Below are 19,212 nucleotides of genomic sequence, written 5' to 3'. Positions count from 1 at the left end.
ATCACTGTGGAGGTAGGACCAATCACGACACCACGGTGGGGGTTAGGACTGATGACATCATCACTGTGGAGGTAGGACTGATGACAATCACTGGAGGTAGGACTGGTGACATCATCACTTGAGGTAAGGACTGATGACATCATCACTGTAGGGGCAAGACTGATGGTGTGACTGTAATAGCTCTGCCCCGGTGGACAATTTTATGAAAATTTATTAACGGTATCATTGCAGTCCGAACAAATCCGACGTTGCACATCCTTGAACCAAGCAGCAGCCATGTTGAAAGCCTCAGGTCAGTCTGATTCTGATCCGCAGAGATATTTGAGGAACGCAAACAGACAGACAGAGATTTTTTGCTTTATAGATCGATGCTCAGAATCAAAATAGTATTTTTACTTCTTTTTTCCCCCATGCAACACAATGTTGAGAAAACACCAGCCAGAAGGGGGCGATATTTGAAAAAAATATGAACCTTAACATAGAATTAGATGCATTTGTTCTGCATTGATTAATTTCTCTCAAAACAGGAAACATTTGTTTGGGAGAAATGAGATTTACCAATATAGGTTTTTGCAACAACTCTGATTAACTTATTGCCAACATCATTTTGGTTAACCTTGGGCGAGAAATTGGAGAAAAAACGTGACTTGCAACTTCAAGTTAACATTCACATTAAAATTGTCATTGAAATTGTGCAAATACATTATTTGACATTTTTAAGGGGTGAAATGTGAATATGGTAATGTTAAAATGGAATTTAGTTTTTAATAGTTAAATTTTGTGTCTGGCTGTTTAATATGGAAGTCAATTCAGTAAAAAAATTAAAAGATAATGATAAAAAATTATAACTTAGTATCTCATAATTATGGATTTCTTTTCATTATTATTATTTTACTTTTTCTAGCTGTTTTTTTTTTACTGGTGGGAATGGACTTCCATATTAAACAGAGAGACACAAAGTTTTCCGATTTAAAAACTAAATTGAGATACTAAGTCTTTATTCATTATTATTATTTTACTTTTCTTAGTTTTTTGTTTTTTTCACTGGCAGGAATGGGCTTTTATAGTTTACTCTGTATTTTATCTGCTCATACATAAGCACTCAAAGACTTTTTGGATTATTGGTTTTCCATCGCTTGACTTTAAGCATTAAAAATGAAAGATAAAAGTAAAGTTTAAACTGAATTTTAATTTTGGCAAAATTATTTTTGAAATGTTTACTTTTTCCAATCTAATCCTGCTAAGATTTTCCAAATAATTGGAAATGTGTCTTTTGAGTGACCTGAATTATTTCGGTTTGAGGTTTTTTTCTTGATTGTCAATAGTGTTTTGATCAGTCTATGTATGTGGTTGTTATTGATTATTATTATTTTCATATGAATTTCAGAAACCTTGCTTTTTGGTTTTCCCCGAAGATTTTTCATTTGTCACTTAATGTTCTTGTCGGCATTTATTCTCATGTCTCTGTGCACGTGTGTGTTTACCAAAGATTAATACATTTCTCTCTTTGCACTTTTTTTTTTTTTGCTGCTCCACGATCTGACTGCAGTTTGGGTTTTTTTTATTGCCTGATACATCGCCTGTATGTCGGCTCAGTAGTGCGCACGTCTCAGTGAGAGAAAGAATCTGCAGGGGGGGGTGACAGTGATTCCAAGCGACGGGTTAAAAAATAATTAAATAAAGCGCACACAGCCTTGGAGCAGCGACATTATTATTATCACCAGCAGCGTTTTTAATTTCTTTTTCCATTGTGACATTCTCAACTGAGACGAGGAGGCACACCTCGAGAGTCGGAGGATTACATCGAGAAAACCGGTCAGAGGAGGTGGACGGGTTCGGGCCTCGATCGTCTATGACGTTGCAGTCCACCACCACCACCACAACACAAGCTGTTACTGCTGCTGCTACTGGATCACACAATGTCGGGAAATGACCGAGAGTGACCTCAAACCAAAACACTGTATTCCAGCGACTATTTTTTATTTTATTTTTTTTAGCAACGCCGCTGCAGAAATGCTCCCTGGATTTTAACACGACATTTTACTGTAATTTACCTCGTTTTTAAGCGTTAGCCGCACGCATAGTTGTCTTTCTAGCTTGGCGAGCAGGGCTAATATTAGCTAGCTAAACGGCAGCAACCGGCGTTAGATGCAAGGCTAGGCTAAGCTAAAGGCTAGATTGTTAGTTGTTATGGATAAAGCTAAGTCAGTAATGGATAAGAACGGTGCTCCTGCCGGAGGGTCTGGTTTGTTTCACGTCAATAACGGGCAGACACCGAGTCGGTTTCACGGACCGGTGGTGGTAGCTGCTAACGGAGGAGCTAACAGCAGCAGTTATGACGGTATGCACCACCTGCACCGCGGCGAGGATACAGAATGCAACGGGTCACCGGCAAAACGGTGCAGGCTACGGCGGAGGACCGAATCGGTGAGACGGCACAGACCTCGTAAGTAGTTAAAACAACATGGTGTCACTATATGAGCCTGTGATTCAGGTTAATAATGCAACACCGAATATTTTCCACCATTTTTTGTGTCACTGTCATAATGTGTAATCTGTTTTTATTACGTTTTCATTGATAATATCTCGGACCATAATGACTAGTCGTCTATATGTCAGACTAGTTCGACACCGTCGTCACGGAGACCTTTTGTTTTTAATGAACCTCAGGTTGCGTTTGGAGTGCTCTGATTGGTCAGTCCATGTGGTGGAAAAGCTCCTGATAAATGGGCCTGGCTTGCGCCAGCCAATCACGGGTCGACTCTTGTCAAACGTGCGCGTGGCCCCGCCCACTCACTGAGGGGATGTTGTGAGTTCACTATGGTTTAAATATGCAGGGTTTAGATGAACATAATGTCTAGAACTATAACTCCACATTCAGTGTAAAGTCATTTCTGTCTCACACACAATCAAGCTTTAGTGATAGATATTTACTCTTTTAAAGCCTTTATTTTATTTGTCTTGTGTGTGATTGGTTATTTGGAACAATATGAGGCTCATAACTGAAAAGAAACCCGGTAAGTGTTTCATTTTTTATTTTTTATTTTTATTTTTTCGGTTAAATGCTCGCTGTGTTTTATCTTCAGCATAAATAAAACGACATGACACATGTCATGTCTTCCAGTGCTTTGAGTGCCTTGTTGGAATCAGACACCTCATTGCTGTCCATTATGGGGTGCTGATTGTAAAGTTGTGCATGCTAAAATAAACAGCAACATTTAGCAACAAACCACTAATGAAAAACCTTTTTTTTTTTTTTTTTTTAATTTTAACTAGATTTACTGCAATACTTTTCTCGTAAAAATATGTCAACGTGAAATGTAAGTCTTAAATGTTAGATCTAAATGTGAAACTAAATATGTAGCTAATGAACAAATTCACTGGAATGAACTGATATCGGTGAATTTGAATTACTTTCCATTCCAGTGAATTTGCACATTAGCTAAATTTTTAGTTTCAGTCGAGGCATTTAGATTCAACATTTAAGATTTACATTTCACATTTAGATTTAACATTGACATATTTTTACGAGAACACAAATATCACACATTTTCACAAATATTGCTGTAAATCTGACCCAAAGTAACATAATAAAGAAAAAAATTCACACGTTTTTTGAACATGGTTTGTTGCTAAATGTTGCAAAAAGTTGTCGTTTTCTTAGCATGTGCTACTTTACAATTTGCATATAATAATACGATTCTGATACTAAAAAATACGATATACGTCGCAATATATGGCAATATCAATAATCACACATTTCCCCTATACAAATACAAGCAGTAGTATAAAATATAATTTATTTTTTTAGTTTTATTTTGTCTTGCGAGAACAAGTAAATGGTTACTAACTGTCAAATTAAAAAAATTTTAAAATAAAAGTTCAACTTTTTTTTCTACAACAGATTCTGATTCTGTTATGTTCTTAAAAAAATGTTACCACATACATCTATAAAAGTGCCCAGTATTTTTTTTCTTAAAATAAATATATCGCAGAATTGATTTTTTTATCATACACCCTTAATTATTACTAGCATTTGCATTCCCTTTGACACAATCTCCCATTTTCACTTTGCTCTCTCCCTTACTAAACATTTGTCGTTGCCTCATTGTTTACGTATCTTTCACCAGTCGCTGCAGTAAACCTTTAAATAGAGCTCTGATCGATCTTCCTGACAGACAGGTTTACTTGTATTTGCATTTTTTGGAGAATGTAATAATTAAGCTGTAAATAAATAGAACAGTACAAGAGCAAGTCTGTTTCAGAAACTTTGTATTTTATCATCAATAATGCAAAAAAAAATATATATAAATATTTTTGGTCCTGATTGTATATATATCTGCATCTTTTCTTGTGGATTAACAACAAAAATAAATGACAGTGACTGAATAAATCATTTATTAACTAACTAAAATAATTCACGAATAATCAGAACTTTGTCACAAGCTAAAAAAGCTGTTTTACATCAAAAATGTGTTATTTATTTGACCTTTAAAGGTGAAGAACAAAAGCTTATTTTGTGTGGCTGCACAAACAATCCAACACAATCTATCGCCAAGTTGATCGTTGAGCAAACAAGGAGCTAACAGACTAACTAATCCCACTACTGCACACTTTAGTTTGAATCCACAGCAGCACCATCACAAATCCCCTAAACAGTAGAATCTCATCCCCGAGGGGAAATACATTGAATTCCAGCGTCGGCCATCAATGGAGAAAAGATTCGAGGGTTATCCAAGTTTATCAAGGCGGCTGGAGTCCATTCAGCAATAGACGAGTCGTAAAGTAGAAAAGATGATCAGACATTTCAAAGTTTACTCAAGAGCTGTTTCCCCTCCTTATGTAATCAAGTAATTTCTTCACTACGTTACAAACATTTTGCTGAAACAGGAAAGAATAGAGCAACCATATTTATTTGAAAGAATGTTTCACTTTGCAAATAGAAATTGTAGCTTAAACTAAAACAATCTACAATAATAGTACAGCATGTTACTAAATACTTATGAGTGAATCCATTGTATGTGTGAAGAATTGTATGGTTAATAGGCTGTAAGTGTGTAAGCAAAAGCAGATTTGTCTTTTTTTTTTGGCGATATTTCGCCGCGCGATTATCATCAATCCAAAAAAAGTCCAAATCAATTTTTTTAATCATCTTTTTTAATGAAAAAACTACATTTATTTATTGCGCTAACATATGCATAGCACTTAAGATTTAAGAACTTAACAGAATCAGAATCTGCTGGAGGAGCAGAAGTTAAACTTTTTTGAAAAATGCAATTTCACAGTTTGGTAAACATACTACTTGTTTTTGATATTGGGACTTGAATTACTGTAGTTACCATTTACTTGTTCTCGCAAGTTAAACATTTAAAAAACAAATAATTGTATTGTATACCATTTTATATACTTATAAAGGTGAAATTTGTGGTTATTGATATCGAGATGTATATCATATTATTTGGAATAGGGATATATCGTATTGTGACATGCAAATCGGGAATCGTATCGTTTCCAGATTCATGGTAATGCACAGCCCTAGTAATAATAATGGATATTAATGCATAATGGTGCATCTGGTTTATTATATCTGGAAAATACATGACGTTATCATAAAGACATACTTTTAGTACAAAAGTATACCAAAGTGACAACAACTATAGGCAACATTTTTGCATGCATACAAAAGAGTGGAGGATAACAATGGTATTTACAGTGTAACAGTGTTCAGAGTGTGTGAGGGGAAGTCTCGCTGATGCTGTTAGGTCATTCCATGTCATTTCAACAAATTGTGCACACACTTCGGTCTCAAAACATTCTGTACATTACTGTACATTTTTTGTTTGATTGGATTGAATGCTTTTTTAGATATGGCTAATTTAGTGATGGATTATGTGTTATTTTTTTTCTATTTTCAGCTTCCAATATCTCAGGAACTACATCACATAGGAATCTGAAATTTGGTATAGTAATACAGCTCCACATACTCTCTCAGAATATACAAAAATATCTGCTATACATCCTAACTGGTAGTCATGCCAGCCCGTCATAATTGGAAAAAAGCTTGTCAGGGTTTAGGGCTGGAACCATTGACTGGAAAAAAAAATGGACGGGACAAGGTCCCCGGTGGAATGAAGCTTTTATTTTTAGAGCTCCACCTGCAAACTATAAAGTTAAAATACTCGTCACATATTTTTCTGCTGTGATCATTAGTCTTCATTATCACCCTGCTTTGTGTTCAAGTGTTCATTTTTCTGTGAAGTTTGTTTTAAATAAGTTTTTTGAAGTTGAAATATATATAACAATGATTGACAGCAGTGAAGGAAAACCAAGACGCCATTAACTAGATATTTGAGTTGAAATATATTGTGGTTTTGTACTAACCTCTATGATCTGAACAAGATGTTTGTAGAATTTGCAGTGGGGAAGATACTTACTGTATGTTCTTGGCTTAGCCGGGCTTGTGTATGTCATCAGAGCAGTACACTGAATGGGGGGCGTGTTGCCAGGGCTCCTCCCACCGGAATTTGGGCCTTTTGCAAACAACTTAGCATATGTCTCAGCTCCCTGTAATTTGACCAGATTTGAGCTATGTTCACATCACTAATGATTAGTCACATATATGCATTGGTTCTTGGGTGACAGTCTTTTGAAAAAATAATTTAATTGGCCCATAACTGCATGTGGGAATGTATAAGACAAAAAAAATCTGATCCCTGTTTTAATTTATAGTATAAATATGACTCTTTCTTGGGATGTAAAACAATTTTTCTTTATGCGACTAATTCATTTTTATTTTGGACCTCAAATTTGGTTTATTTCACCACGATATTGAAAATCCTTTACATGAGGCCATTGATGCTTACCCCCGTCTGTCTCTGTCTGTCTTATTTATTTATTATTAGTTTTTCAGAATCTTTTGAGACTAAAGTGCATGGGATGTCCTGAAAATATGTTGAAATGACCCTGTTCTTTGTGAGATTGTATCCACTGTACACACTGTACAATCAGCATCTCTATGCTACACTTTTATTATCTTAAACTCAACAAACCTGAACTTCTTGTTTATATTCAGGATGAAATGAAATAGTTCTGGAGCGTGCAGTATTTGAACCGTCTATATTGGACGTACTTTGTTATTTGTGAATGCATTGAGACCTTTCCCCTACATTGCACACAAATCACTGCTTAGACCTTAGTCTTGCCCTTTGTGCACTGGCCTTTGGTTAGAAGCAGTGGTTGTGCAAGCTGCGTTACTTACAAAGAAGATTTCCAAAATAAGAGACATTTTATTATAGTATCATACAATGAATATATTTGGAAAAATAAGTCTGCATTTGGACATTTTAATACATTGGTTTGAATTGGTGTCATTGTAAAAGTTGTAAAGATTGTAAGGAAAAGATAACCATAAAAGCTTATCCTTTTTTTTTTTTTTTAAATCTTTTTTCACCTCATTGACCCCAAAGTGATATCACAGTTTTGTGTCCCTCCACTGTCAATCAGTGTGTTGTTGTTTTTCTACTGAGGAGGGCAGAGGTCACGGGGAACATGCCTTCAAGTCGATGAATTACCGTACCAGCTGATAAGCAGCCCAACTGATTGAAAGAACGCTAATGGACAGAATACAGTCCTGGACTTCAGAGAGATGATCATCTAACAAGAACCATAAGCTCACATGAACAACACTGCTTTTTATCACTGTAATGTTTGAATTAAAAGAAACTATTAACTATTGAGGCTAATAGATACATTAATGGTGGAAAAAGTTGTGAAATTATTTATCTTGGTGTAATTTTTTTACATCACAAAAATCTGGCATTTGAACAGGGGTGTGTAGACTTTTTATATCCACTGTATATGCTTTTATATACTACAAAATCCAAATGGTTACGCTGAAATCACAAGATTACCGTTAGCCAAACTGCTAGGGTCTCAGCCACACATTTAATGGAGAAAATATCATGGAAATGCATGATATGCTTCCAAAATAATATTTGTGAAACCTTTAAATACCTCCAATCGATGAATCACCCTCACGTTTTACACAAAAAAACCCTGTGTCATCGTTTGATTGGAGATGCTAATGCTGTGACGTGTCGCCAGGTAAAATGATCACCAGTTCAGCTGATACACCATCCGCTAAACATGTCTTTGCAGCAGTGCTTTTTCAGATTTGAGTGCTGTCATAATAATCTCAACCACATTAAACATTAAACCACATTTAAGACAAATTTCTGTTTCAGAACAAATGAATTGTTTTTTCTCGGTTCCTTTTCTGAAAATCAGAGGCCTTGATTATATAAATAATAGACAGACCCACACTTTCACACTAAGCCTCGTATTCAAAGGCACTGCTATCTACACAGCAAACAGCATCGCAAACTACGAGTGATAAGTGTTCCGTATCCTTTGTACTTGTCGTTATACACACTGATAGCTCCTCTGAAAGGTTTCTTGTTGTACAGCCAAATAAAACCGTCCTGGAGTTTTGCACGTGTGTGCGTCTAAAAAAGATTGTCGAGTCGTGTGTCTGCAAATGTTTGGCTGAGTAGCAGAAAGTGAACTTTGATTTCTTGTGAAATCAAAATCCTTTTACTTTTTTAGAGCGTGTCCACTCTCACGGCTCTGCAGATGAAACGAGCATTAGTCATTAACTCTTGCTGTAAACTCATCTTTATCGTGCTCATGTACCTGCCTGGTTGTAAAGCAGAACATGACGTCACATAACAGTTTTATTTTGTACAGTAAAAGTACTTTGAACAGATTGTGGTTATCTGGTTTAACTCATCAAAACAATAAAACTTAACAAATCCTTGTTTGGACCAAAAAACATCTTAATTCTGCTTCCTATAATCCTTTGTAAGTGTACAAATGGTGATTTTCCACCGCTTAGAATATTTTTGATATCATCAATCTAAGGTTAAATTTAGTCAATTATGTATGACTTTTAGAATAAACCAGTGATTGATTTCAAATATTATTGCATATGAACTTTCAAAAATGTCCTAAATAATTTTATGTAAAGAAAAAAATGAAATAATAAAATATATTTGACGTAATTCAAGGATTTAAAGATTTTTAATTGTCATTATGTGAATAACATGTGCATAACATGTACATAATAAAATAACCCAAGTTCCCTGTTAAGCCATTAAATAATAGACAAAAGAATAATAGTATAAAAAGGATGAAAATGGTAAACAAAAAAGAAAAACACCAATAATAGAGTATATTAAAATATCTACTAAATAATACAAATATACAATCATATGCAAAACAATAGATCTGTATTTAGTAAAATAATGCCGTTTTTATGGGAACTTGTGACTTTTAAAACAAATTTGTGTTTGATTCCAAATGTTGTTTCATATGAAGTAGTAGAAATTCAAGGATTTAAGGATATTTAATTTTCATTATTCGCATAACATAAAATAATGTTCCCCTGTTAAAGAATAAATGGTGTAAAAATAATAGTATAAAAGAATAAAAATAGAACACCAGTATTATGAATTGAATATCTACAAAACAATTGATCTGTATTGTTTCGTAAAATAATGCTTAAAACAAACCTGTGATTGATTTTGAATATTATTTCATAAATGAAGAAAAAAATGAGATATTTGACATAATTCAAAGATTAAAGGCTTTTTAATTGTGTGCGTGACATGTGCATGTTAAAATAAAATAAAGTACATAAAAAATAAATACATGTAGTGGTCAAAAGTTCAGAAAGAATGCATCTGAATTAATTCAAAGTAGTGTTAGTTATTTATAAAAAACATTATTTTTAGAAAAGTTTTGTCAGCATCTATTTCAGATGTTTTGATGACAATGTTTTTGGAATATTTCAGTAATTATATATACTGTATTATTGTATCCCTCCACTAGTTGTTTACATGGTGTTCCTATTGTTTTAAAGTAGAACATCTTTATATTGTAATAATAAATGTATTTAATGGCTATGCTTTATTATATTTGCATTAAATAATGTTCATTTTAGAATTTTAAAAGTAAGGCATGTTTTCTTTTTCTTTTTTCCGCAGCTTTCCCGTGGTTTGGGATGGACATTGGTGGGACTCTGGTCAAACTGGTGTACTTTGAGCCAGTGGATATAACTGCAGAAGAAGAACAGGAAGAAGTAGAAAACCTCAAGTCCATCCGCCGCTACCTCACCTCAAACGTGGCTTATGGTTTGTCCTTTAATACCTTTGGATGAATATATCCTTACACATCACAGAATGTATGGTAGCGTACGGTATCAAATTGACCCAGCTTTTATTTTCTTAGGAAAAACGGGCGTGCGCGACGTCCACCTGGAGCTGAGGAACATGACCATGTGCGGCAGAACTGGCAACCTGCACTTCATCCGCTTCCCGACGCAGGCCATGCCTCGGTTCATCCAGATGGGACGGGACAAGAACTTCTCCAGCCTCCACACGACGCTGTGCGCTACGGGAGGAGGAGCGTACAAGTTTGAGAATGAGTTCAGGATGGTGAGCATGGGCACATGGTGATGATGGGAGGAAACGTTCCCTCTCTGTTCATTGTTCTGTGGCGTTCTGTGGCGTTCTCTGTCCTCACTTTATCATGTGGTTGGAGACGCTGTGCCTGAGATTAGTTAGTTTATCACCAAAGATGTAAAAAATACAAGGGTTCTAGCTTTGTATTTTGGTCTTACTGTATGATTACCATCTAAATGTATGTTTTTAGTCATCATTACATTTAGTTAGTCATTACAGCGTCCTATATTTAACCAAATATAGCTCTGTTTACTGAATATATTTCACAATTATTGGGACTTTCCTCCATTTTTTTCTTTTTTTGAGATGTTTTTTGACATGTTCAGGAATTTGTTTACAATCTGTCTTGGATCGTGTTTGTTTTTCAGGGTTGGGGTTAATTTCATATTTCAGTTACAATTACGTCCTCAATTATCTATGTTCCATTACGATTATGTTGACCGACATTGCTTACAAATACAATTATTGTTATTTCCCCATAAAAGTAAATTACAATTACGTTCTGAATTACTGAGCCTTTAAGTAATAACCCCATAAAACATAACCTTCCTCTACTGTTAGCTTTCTGTTAGCATCTCTTATGATAATGGGTCAGTTTGACCCATGTCTTAAATCAGCTGTAAAATACACTAAAAATATTATCCATCATATAATTTATTTTTAATTTATTGGTTACTTTGTTAGGCTTCTTTATCAATGAAAATATAGGTTTTTATTATATTTGGTGTGTGCGTCTGAGCCTTTTGTCTGTCAGTATAGCCCTCAATTTAAATTTTTTAAATGGTAAAACAATCCTGAAGAGATGTGACAGGTAGTGGGAAAAGTTGATATGAAACGTATTTTAATAAATAACTATGTATGTGTAAGCCATAGAACTGTAACATGGTTACACGGGTTTGCATTTAAATACTTCTTAAATAGAATTTCCATGTCATTTACAATTGAATTACGATTACAACGCAACATACTTTTTTCAATTATGATTACAATTATAAGTATGTCATAATTGTAATTAATTACCAATTAAGCGATTACATTTATAAGTGACCCAAATTCTAGTGTGTTTATTGTCTGTCCAGCAGTGAACAGTGAACTCCTAAAGTGTAAAACTCCTAACGTTCAAACAGAAGCTAACCGTTAGCTCGTGTGCTGCAGATGGCTGACCTGGAGCTGCTGAAACTGGACGAGCTGGACTGTTTGATCCGTGGGCTGCTGTTCGTCGACCGCATGGGATTCAACGGACACCCAGAGTGCTACTACTTCCAGAACCCGTCGGATACTCAGAGCTGCGTGAAGAAGCCCTGCACTCTGGACAACCCGTTCCCCATGCTGCTGGTCAACATCGGGTCCGGGGTGTCCATACTCGCCGTGTACTCAGAGAATAACTACAAAAGGGTCACTGGGACAAGGTGAGGACGACTGGTACTGGTTTATCAGCTCTAAATAAGGACTTAAAGGTATTAGGGAGGATGTTATTTTGGCTTCAAATTCCGGGTGGATCGTCAAGACTATTGGTCGTCCTAATTATCAATCATTCTGGTGATATGTTTACGTAAGGTTTGCCGACACCATCTTGTAAACAGGGCTGTGCACGAGAAAAACTGGGATCGCGCACACGTTTAATAGGCGTTCCCACTTTGGAGCAGGTAGAATGTTGCGCAACTGCATTTTTTTCTGCAGTGGAGACGGTGTTTCTTTTCTAAATTTATACCTTTAATTACTGCTTTAATCTCAGCCAATAGCAGAATTCACTTGCAATAGCTGACGTTCAGTGGGACTGGGATTAATACACTACATGACTTATATGTACTCAGCAGAAACGTGTGGTTGTAGGGTGGACTTATGCTTTCATTGGAAATAATGTTGTTGAGCGATGATTAACAAAGAGAACCCTCAATCATATTAAAATAAATGTTTACACTTCACTACAATTCTCAACATATGTGTCAAACTCAAGGCCCGAGGGCCAAATCTGGCCCTTTAAAGCTCCCAATTCGGCCTCAGGAGAAAATCAAAATGACAGCGAAAACATGACTCATTGTGTAAATCACCAACTAATTCAGTTGTAGATATTTAAGTCCTTCCAAATACACAAATTACATGAAACTGCACATTTTTCTCACAGTTTTCCCGTGCCTATATCACATGATGGCAGTCATTTTTAACCTGAAATTGTTGTAAATTCTTACAAAATCCTACAATTTTCTTCAAATTATTCCCCAAAACTTCTCTAAATTAAATACAAATCGGCCACGAAATCTGTCACTTATTGCTGAGAAATTGTGTGTGCCTGACGTACTTTAAATACTATTATAGTTGGAAGTGCAAACTAGGGCACAAGAAATAAAAAAAAAAATTGCTTATGTTTTTTACCACCTATAATCTGCGACCCACTTGGGATTAAACTGGTCCGTATTTGGCCCCTGAACAAAGTTCTGCTTTAGAATAAAGATATCAGCAAAGCTTGGGTTGTTTAGTATTACACATTAACACCAATCTCCCTCTATCCAGCAGAATAAAAAATGTCCAAACATTAACTTAACATCTCATATAAAACTATTCGTGTTACGTAAACGGAACACCTTGACACGAGCTTTAGAGTTAAAGTACAAACCCAAGCTAGAGGTCATGTTTAAAACACTTCATTCTGTTCATAATGAGGTCAGAACTTAAAAATTGTGATTTTTTTTTGCAATTGAGGCAACTGGAGAATTGTCATAGTTGTTGTTTTTGCAGGAAAAAGTTACCAAAAGTTAACGGCTTAAATACTCACTTCTGCAAATTGACAGTATAGTGCAGACATTAGTAATTCTGTAATCTAGTAGCACTAGATGTGATTAGATATGAAGTGGTGAAACAGATTAAACATATTGTAGAGATTATGTACTCAACACCAGGGTTGAGGTCAATTATAATTGCGTATAATATTTTAATCACGTAATTGATAATCAATTGCAACGTAATTTGAATTGAAAAAATCTGTTGCTGTTGTAATTGTAATTTAATTGTAATAGAGTTAAGATAATTTACTTTGTAATTGGCATAGAAATTTCATAAAAACTGTAATTTACAATTTATTTAAATGCAACACTGTGGAACCATGTTCCAGTTTCATGGCATACGTAGTTAACGATCATTATTAAAATATGTTTCCGATCAAGTTTTTCCTCTAAAAAAACAAATACATTTAAATCTATACTGACCAAAAAATTCTCAGAAGCCCACACCAAAAATATTAATCCTAATATTTTCATAGATATGGAAGCCTGACAAGGTAACCAAGAGATGAAAAACTATTTGGATGATAAATATATTTTAAAGCTTATTTACAACATTATCATAAGAGATGCTTACAGAACCCTAACAGAGGTAAAGGTTTAGCAATTGTTATTAATTGTAATTGAACTTTAGTAATTGAAATTTTTAATATTTAATTGACTTTCAGGGCAAAATTATAATTGTAATTTGAATTGTAATTGGAAAAAATGAAGGCCACCGTAATCATAATTGTGTTGTAATTGAACATGGGTAATTGAAGAGAAACCCTGCTCTACACTCACTAGTTGATCCAGTTTGGTGTGATAAACCAAAGCCACTCACCTGTACCTGTACCTGTTTATTTGTGATGGTCAGTCTGGGAGGAGGAACATTCCTGGGCCTCTGCTGCCTGCTGACGGGCTGTGAGACGTTTGAGGAGGCGTTAGAGATGGCCAGCAAAGGCGACTCCACCAACGTGGACAAACTGGTGAAAGATATCTACGGGGGGGATTACGAGCGCTTCGGCCTGCAGGGGTCGGCTGTCGCATCCAGGTGAGAGCCACTGCTTCTTCTGACAGAGATGACAAGCATTCACTTAATTGTGTAATAGTTAACATTTGAGGTAAGTTTAGGAGGAAATGACTTTATTATGAAGGATTTGGGTGCAGTTAGGTGACTTAGTGATTTAGGAAGCTCAGCTAAATGTTTCAAATGCCTCACAATTGGTAGTTGTTCACACTGACAATGAAATAAAGGCAGCTTGCTGATGCACTGCCATTTAAGAACATATCTCTGCAGAATCAGTATTTATTTAATCACGTGTCCTCCTGTGGAATGTGTATTAGTGCTTTTCTTAATGAAATTAATCATGGAGTGCTGCTATGTAGATATGAAGGAAAAGATTGCACTCTATCCACTGTTATAACTACTTAATGCTGTGGTTCCCAAACATTTTTAGGCCGTGACTCCATTTTGGGGAATAAGGAATAATGTCTAAAATATATTATTTATTATTATTGTTTAGTATTTAATTAACTATTTAATTATCAAATGTTTATACTTTATTTCTTTAACTAGATGTATATTTGAGGAAGGGAAAGTATAGAATAGTTGTTTGAGATTGTGTGTGATGTTTTGATTTGAAAAAGAATAGTATTTTTTTTAATTACAATAATACATGTTTTATTATTATTAAATTATTTCATTTAACTATTAGAAAAAATAAAATTTGAATCAGATTTAAAAATTTTTTTTTTTTTTTATCATTTACTAGACATTTTAGATGACCCCATTTAAATTCCTGGCGACGCCATATGGGGTCACGACCCCAAGGTTGAAAAACGTGATTTCATGGGTAATTAGTTTTGGTAATTATTTAACTGATTTCTTAGGTATGTTACTTTGTTTAATCAGTGCACTGACGTGGGTAAAGTCTCCAGATTATGAACTAAACTGATCAATAAAGATTTGTCTAATGTGCAGTTTTGTTTGTGTGTGTTTTTTTAATGTTATTTTAATAGCTTTGGTCACATGATGAGCAAAGAGAAGAGAGACAGCATCAGTAAGGAGGACCTGGCCAGAGCAACACTGGTCACCATCACCAACAACATAGGATCCATAGCTCGTATGTGTGCTGTGAACGAGGTAAGGACTGTGTTTATTCTCTCCTTGTTTGACCCGTAACTTTAAACCTGTTAGAATACGGTTACCATGACAGCGGCTTTAACCATAGTGTAACCTACACTGATGTAGAAACCTTAGTGAATCCAATCTGACCAGGGTTTAGGTTAGGGTGAAGTGTGAAGTCTGTGTGCTCTGAGCTTCTTTACAGTGTTGCCTTGTGGCATGGCGATCAAGCAGCATTGTACAGGGCTATCACAGCGCATAGAGCTGCTGCTGCTGCTGCGAGGACACCATCACTTCATTCTGCATGGTTTTAGTTATAAAATGATCCAACTCATCATTTTGGTGAAACATCAAAAGTTGTTTTGATCAAGTATCAATAATTTCTGCATTGATCAAGTATGTTAAAACATCAGATTCAAGCAATGCTCAGTCAGTTAAAAGAATGTGGGTTCAAACTAAAGTTCATTGTCCATAGACACACATTTACTCCAATGTTATGTTTTTTTTTTTCAATTCAATTTATCATGAACTCAGCCACTGCCAGCTATTTTTACAACATATGCCCCCCTCACTGCCAGTCATTTTAGAGCATTTTGACAGAAAACGTCAATTTTTGACCCGGAAGCTGAGAAAGCAGGCTTTTTGTAAAACTGTCAAGCAGAACATTTAATGTTATTAGCTTTAGTAACACCTCAAACATCTGAACATTGGTTTCCTTCTATCAGAGACACATAATAATATACATAAATAAGAGAAGAACATAAAAAGCATTAAAAACAACACATAACCAAGTATAATTAGACAATAATAGCTAATTTAAAAAAGGTTATAAAATGTCCAGTCCTTTGCAGTCTGACTTGTAAACCAACTCGTTAGCATCATCTTGTGGTTTATTGAAGAAAAGTTACTTTTACTAATGTTCAGTGGATCTTACGTGTAATGGAAGAGTAGATTGTAAAGTTTATTTTGATAAATGTTTATTGTTTTTATTAAACTTCAGAGAATCGAACGTGTGGTGTTTGTGGGGAACTTCCTTCGTATCAACACGGTATCTACTAAGCTGCTAGCGTACGCCATGGACTTCTGGTCCAAAGGACAGCTGAGAGCCCTCTTCCTGGAACACGAGGTGCGATTCTGACGACTTCTGATTCTTCACTTTTAAACAGAAAGAAATAAGGTGGCAACTTAAAAATGTATCTGAATGAAGCTGCAGTCTACTGTATACAGATGACATGATGGTGAATGTTGCCCAGTTGCTCCTTTAAGATATTACGTCTTTAAACTTAATGTACTTTATGGTCTTTGTTTTTACCGTTGTGTCACAGATAACTACTCCAAACATTTGTATAAGGCAGAGGTGGGCAACTGTTATGACAGTGGGGGCCAAAAATGTTACAGTATCTGCCACATTATCAACATTCATGTCAGCATTTAGAATATTGACCGATATCAACAATATTACAGGAAAACAAATGTCTTTTTATTGTTGTTTTGTGTGTTTTCAAAATCACATTGTGTATTTTCCTGTCAGTGTGGGGTTATTTGTTGTTTTTTTTTTGTTATGAGTCATTTTTGTGTAATTATGTTAAGTCAATTTGTGCATGGAGTTTGGGGGCAGCACAATACAGGAAAACATGTGTCTTTTTGCTGTTGTTTTGTGTGTTGTTGTCATTTTATGTGATTTGGTGTCATTTTGTATTATTTTGTGTATTTTTCTCTCATTTTGTGGCTTTGTGTTGTGTAGTTTTGTTGTCGTTTGTGTGTTTTTGTAGTCGCTTTGTTTATTTTCCTGTCAATGTTAGGTTTTTTTGTGTTATGAGTCATTTTGTTGTCATTTTTGTGTATGTTTGCTGTCATTTTGTGCAATTTTGTAGTCATTTTGTAAATTTCTCTGTCATTTTGCTGCCGTTTCTATCATTTGTTGTGTTCTTTTAAGTCATTTTGTACTTGAACTTTGGCGGCCGCACAAAATTAGAGCGAGGGCCGCGTGTGGCCCTCAGGCTGCCTCATAACAAACACAGGTAGGTGCAGTCATGCTGTTTTTCTTTCCCTACAGGGTTATTTCGGAGCAGTCGGAGCACTGATGGAGTTGCTCAAACCAACAGACGACCTGTGAAGGACGGAAACCATGAAGGCGATGTGGCCGACCTCTGAACTCTGATGTCATCAACTCTGGACGCTGCTGAAAGGTCCCCCTACCCCAGAGGCCACAGACACTGATTTAAAGCCATTTTAATATGAATAATTTAACACATGTACATACTGGTAACCTCTAACACGCCTGTTTCCTGTGATGGGGTTTGTTGAGTCTGAAAGTACTTGTGTGTGTTTCTTTGGAACCACGTTCTTCACGTATGAATAACTACTGTAGCATTACATGTGAAATGTAGGATTACCGCACTTACACACACACACACACACACGTCCTTTTCATGGTCAGGCTTGAAGGCACTGTAGTATCTACTGAGGCCTTGTAGTGTCATCCTTTAGGTACATGTTTTGCACATGGTGCCACACACACACACACACACACACTTGCACTGAAGCCAAATCCTGTTGAGATTCATACGATACGGACGTCTTTTATTTTCCTCTGCCTCTTGCCTTCTTCTGCCCTGCAACTCTCTCCACCCTGTTGGCCGTTGGTCCATCATGTATTCTGTAAAAAAAAACAAAAAAAAACACCTGCTGATTTTGTGTGTCACCATGGCAACTATCCTCGGCTGGCTCAGTAACTTTGTGCCATGAGGAAATGGTTTGTTTCATCTTCCTCTTGCTTTTTTATCCTTTTCCGACCTGGAGGCCAGATTATTTCTCAACATGTGGCGCCCCCTGTTGGTGTTGCCTTGTGATGATCATTACCTTTTATTATTATTATTATTATTATTATTATTGATTAGGCTAACGTTGCAATATGCTACTGTGGACCAAGTCAACCCTTGTTTAATATTCAATCATTAGACCTTTTGTCTGAGAGCAATTAGCGTAGCTTAGACCATGGGTTCTCAACCCTGGGGTCAGGAGACACTAGGAGCGGGTCGCCAGATGCCTTCAAGAAACTACTCAAGAAATTTGAGCCCATTTTTGCGTAAATTTTACCCTTTCTTTTGCAACTACACTAAACATGCTATATTTTATCCTATTTTGTATCACATTTTCATGACATATTTTACTCACATTTCTGCCACTTCTCCATCAAATTCTAATGCCTTTTCTGCACATTTTTTACACTTATAAACCCGTTCCACCACTTTTCCCACCTAATGTTGCACATGTTGACCCAATATTGTCATTTTTAACGTCTTTTCACCATATTTCCGGCTTATTTTTTTGCCATTTAACCACATTCACCATTTGTCATGTTAATTATTTGCCAGTTTAAACTAATTGTTCCAGTATTGACACTTTGAACCCTTTTTTCCACTTTTTCTGTCTGTTTTTACCCACTCTAATTTACAACTCTTAACCAATTTCTGTGGTTTTTAAAATTTCACCACCCTTTTCACCATTTTTGGTCACTTTTAACCCAATTTATTTCTGATTAAAACATGGATTTACATCTTTTAGATGACTATATACTATGGCCCAAATAACTTCCTGGATAACAGTGGGGGTCCCCGGTCTCTGGTACCTTTATTTTGGGGGTCGCAGGCTGAAACGGTTGAGAATCACTGGCTTAGATTATTTATCCTGTTTGCACAGAGCTGACAATGGTCACGTCTACCATTAACTCCCACACTTGGGACATATTGTGATGGCTCGCTCTAAGAAATTATTTATAATTTAGGAATGGGTTTAAATTGAATCG

At 35.7% G+C, this 19,212-nt stretch overlaps 1 protein-coding gene across 4 annotated transcripts; it reads left to right on the top strand.

Annotated features, from left to right (window-relative positions):
- Window positions 1-1,610: 1,610 nt before the first annotated feature.
- On the top strand, window positions 1,611-18,696 carry pank1a (pantothenate kinase 1a). Of its 4 annotated transcripts, XM_028467888.1 has the most exons (9): window positions 2,876-3,017; window positions 5,916-5,960; window positions 10,044-10,190; window positions 10,288-10,493; window positions 11,676-11,929; window positions 14,154-14,330; window positions 15,299-15,422; window positions 16,405-16,530; window positions 17,461-18,696. In XM_028467888.1, exons 1-9 carry the CDS (start codon window positions 2,990-2,992, stop codon window positions 17,518-17,520), a joined length of 1,167 nt encoding a protein of 388 aa, XP_028323689.1. In that variant the 5' UTR covers window positions 2,876-2,989; the 3' UTR covers window positions 17,521-18,696. The 4 variants fall into 4 exon arrangements, with proteins under 4 accessions (XP_028323688.1, XP_028323687.1, XP_028323689.1 ...); XM_028467887.1 differs by lacking the exons at window positions 2,876-3,017; window positions 5,916-5,960 and adding an exon at window positions 1,611-2,446 and having other exon boundaries at window positions 16,405-16,581; XM_028467886.1 differs by lacking the exons at window positions 2,876-3,017; window positions 5,916-5,960 and adding an exon at window positions 1,612-2,446.
- Window positions 18,697-19,212: the final 516 nt, after the last annotated feature.

Source organism: Gouania willdenowi, chromosome 15, assembly GCF_900634775.1.
Source record: "Gouania willdenowi chromosome 15, fGouWil2.1, whole genome shotgun sequence".
In the NCBI taxonomy this organism is placed as follows: Eukaryota; Metazoa; Chordata; class Actinopteri; order Blenniiformes; family Gobiesocidae; genus Gouania; species Gouania willdenowi.
The sequence above is the reverse complement of the archived record's forward strand: the minus strand, read 5'-3'. Positions and strand labels throughout refer to the sequence as shown.